The sequence below is a fragment of the Lepidothrix coronata genome, unplaced genomic scaffold (genome assembly GCF_001604755.1).
Source record: "Lepidothrix coronata isolate B3197 unplaced genomic scaffold, Lepidothrix_coronata-1.0 Scaffold55, whole genome shotgun sequence".
NCBI classification, from domain to species: Eukaryota; Metazoa; Chordata; class Aves; order Passeriformes; family Pipridae; genus Lepidothrix; species Lepidothrix coronata.
This window is the reverse complement of record NW_016690235.1, coordinates 1,645,272-1,647,515: the sequence shown is the minus strand read 5'-3', so window position 1 is coordinate 1,647,515 and position 2,244 is coordinate 1,645,272. Positions and strand designations below refer to the sequence as shown.

General features: G+C 51.4%; 1 protein-coding gene across 1 annotated transcript; it reads left to right on the top strand.

Annotated features, from left to right (window-relative positions):
* Window positions 1-430: 430 nt before the first annotated feature.
* Window positions 431-1,360, top strand: TMEM215 (transmembrane protein 215). The gene has a single exon (XM_017816349.1). The coding sequence runs from the start codon at window positions 431-433 to the stop codon at window positions 1,148-1,150; it is 720 nt and encodes a 239-aa protein (XP_017671838.1). The 3' UTR covers window positions 1,151-1,360.
* The last annotated feature ends 884 nt before the right edge of the window (window positions 1,361-2,244 follow it).

Genomic DNA, 2,244 nt, shown 5'->3' with positions numbered 1-2,244 from the left:
GGGGGAGGAGGAGGACGAGGAGGAGGCGGCAGGGCAGGTATTCTTTCGCGGCTGCTTGCTCCCCGCCCGCCGACTGCTTAAAACCGCCCCGGTGTCTCTTCTCCCGCCCTTTGCCGGGGTTTGAACCCCCCGAGCCCACTCGTGGGAGGGCGCGGCGGGGCTGCCGGAGGAGGGAGGGCCGCTCCCGCCTTAGCGCAGCTCAAAACGGCTCCGAGGAGTGAGGGAGGAAGAGAGGGAGGAGGCAGGACCACTCTCGGCTCCGGCCCGCCCTCCGTCTGCGGCTCCACCGACGGGAAGGCGAGTGGTGCCGGCTGTCGGAGTTCTCCGCGCTTCACTGTCTGGGAAACTTGAGTCGCTTGCCGGGGCACATCTGTCCCCTGTCCCGAGGGGCGCTCCGGTGGAGTGAAGCGTACCCGCGCCCAGCGGCAGGATGGCGCGGACCCTGAGACCCGACGACATCAACCCCCGGACGGGGCTGGTGGTGGCTCTGGTCAGCGTCTTCCTAGTGTTCGGCTTCATGTTCACCGTGTCTGGCATGAAGGGAGAGACCCTGGGAGACATCCCACTGCTGGCCATCGGGCCGGCCATCTGTCTGCCGGGCATCGCCGCTATTGCTCTCACCAGAAAGACCGACGGCTGCACCAAATGGCCCGAGGACATGCGTCCGTGTTGTAAGCGAGTGAAGGACCGAGATGTCATGGAGCTGCTAAGGACCCCCTCAGACCTGGAGTCTGGCAAGGGGAGTTGTGACGAACTTCCCAAGAAAGCATACCAGAGGGATAGGAGAGTGCTGCGGGGTGAGGAGAATTCCGTTTTCGTCTGCACCACCGCCGCTGCCGCCATGGGAGAATGCAGCAGCCTCATCAAGAAAGTGGAACAGGAAGACATGCTGAAATACCTGGAGACCCCTTACCCACAGATGCCGCTGACTCTGTGTGTGGGAGATGGCTCCACATACAGTGCCTTGGAGAAGAAGAGCTCTTCTCCCAGCAGGGACAGCACTGCTTGCCCTGAAATTGAAGACAACATTTTTGTGGCACCTAAAGACAGTATCATTGTCTGTTCTTACAAGGATAACAGCCCTTATGACAGATACTGTTGTTACATAAACCCTACCGGAATCAACTCAGACCAGGAGAGCATAGTGTGAAAGACATATACTTTACATATATGTGTGTATACAAAAACTGCAACTTCAACTTCTTGATAGGGGATAATATAGCTGACTACACTGCATGGGACAATCCTGATACTATTTCAATTTAACCTGGTATGTGACTGACTCAAACCTTTTGTGCCTGAAATACTCTTTCTGTAAGTAAACAAGCATGTTTAGAGGTTAAAGAATTCCATTCTTCGTTTTGGGGGAAAAAAAAATTACATTTTAATTTTATTTTCTCCCTTTCTCTCCCTTCTGTTTTCCTGCTGCCTATTGTACGAAGCCTGTAGGCAGCCTGGCAGGAGGGCAGTGGCTGTCAGCTGGGATCAAGAGCTGAATCAGACTCAAGCTGTCTGTGGGAAAGAATGTGGTGCTCTATAGCTGAATGAGTCTTTGAAATACTGTCACTTCGTTTTGGGAGGGATTGAGAGAGGTCAACATGCACTTCAGTAGATGGCTGATGTCAGGGAGTGTAGAAGTTATTTGTCCCCCTTCTTCTTCCTGACAGGATTTTACTTTCCTCTGCATCAAGAAATCAATGTGCTGACTCTGTGGGCTCTCCTGAGAGTCTCCTAGGAACCAGATAGGCTCAGAGGACTTTTCAAAGGCTAATCCATCATCAATAGCATGCAACACAGATCTGTTAGCTTAATTCTCCACTGGTCTTGACTTCACTGAAATGTTTCTAACACTTTGGGATTTTATAGGCATACTTGACAAGGAGATTACAACATGATCATGACACAGTTCTTGCACAGCCTAGAAGCAGATGTCAGTGGACTTAGGCCTTTAAAATGTATTTCAGTACTTCAAAAGTGGCTAAGGGAATAGACTTCTATGGGTTATGTGCAGAGCAGGATCTTACCCTTCTGAAAATGCCATTTTCTTGTGCCTTTTCTGAAATGCCAGATGTTTCTGTATGGGTGATGCATGGTTACAGACCAGTCAGAGGTCTCAAAGCCATGCTTTGCTGTGGGGAGGGAACAGAGGACCTGACTGACACATTTTTACTCGCAGCTTGTGGATATGTAGCAAGAAAACATGAAGCAAGTAATGAGGATTAACCTGGCTCATTCAAAATCTGA

Bases quoted from the DNA above. Each gene is read 5' to 3' on its own strand.
- TMEM215 (XM_017816349.1), top strand. From the start codon at position 431: ATGGCGCGGACCCTGAGACCCGACGACATCAACCCCCGGACGGGGCTG.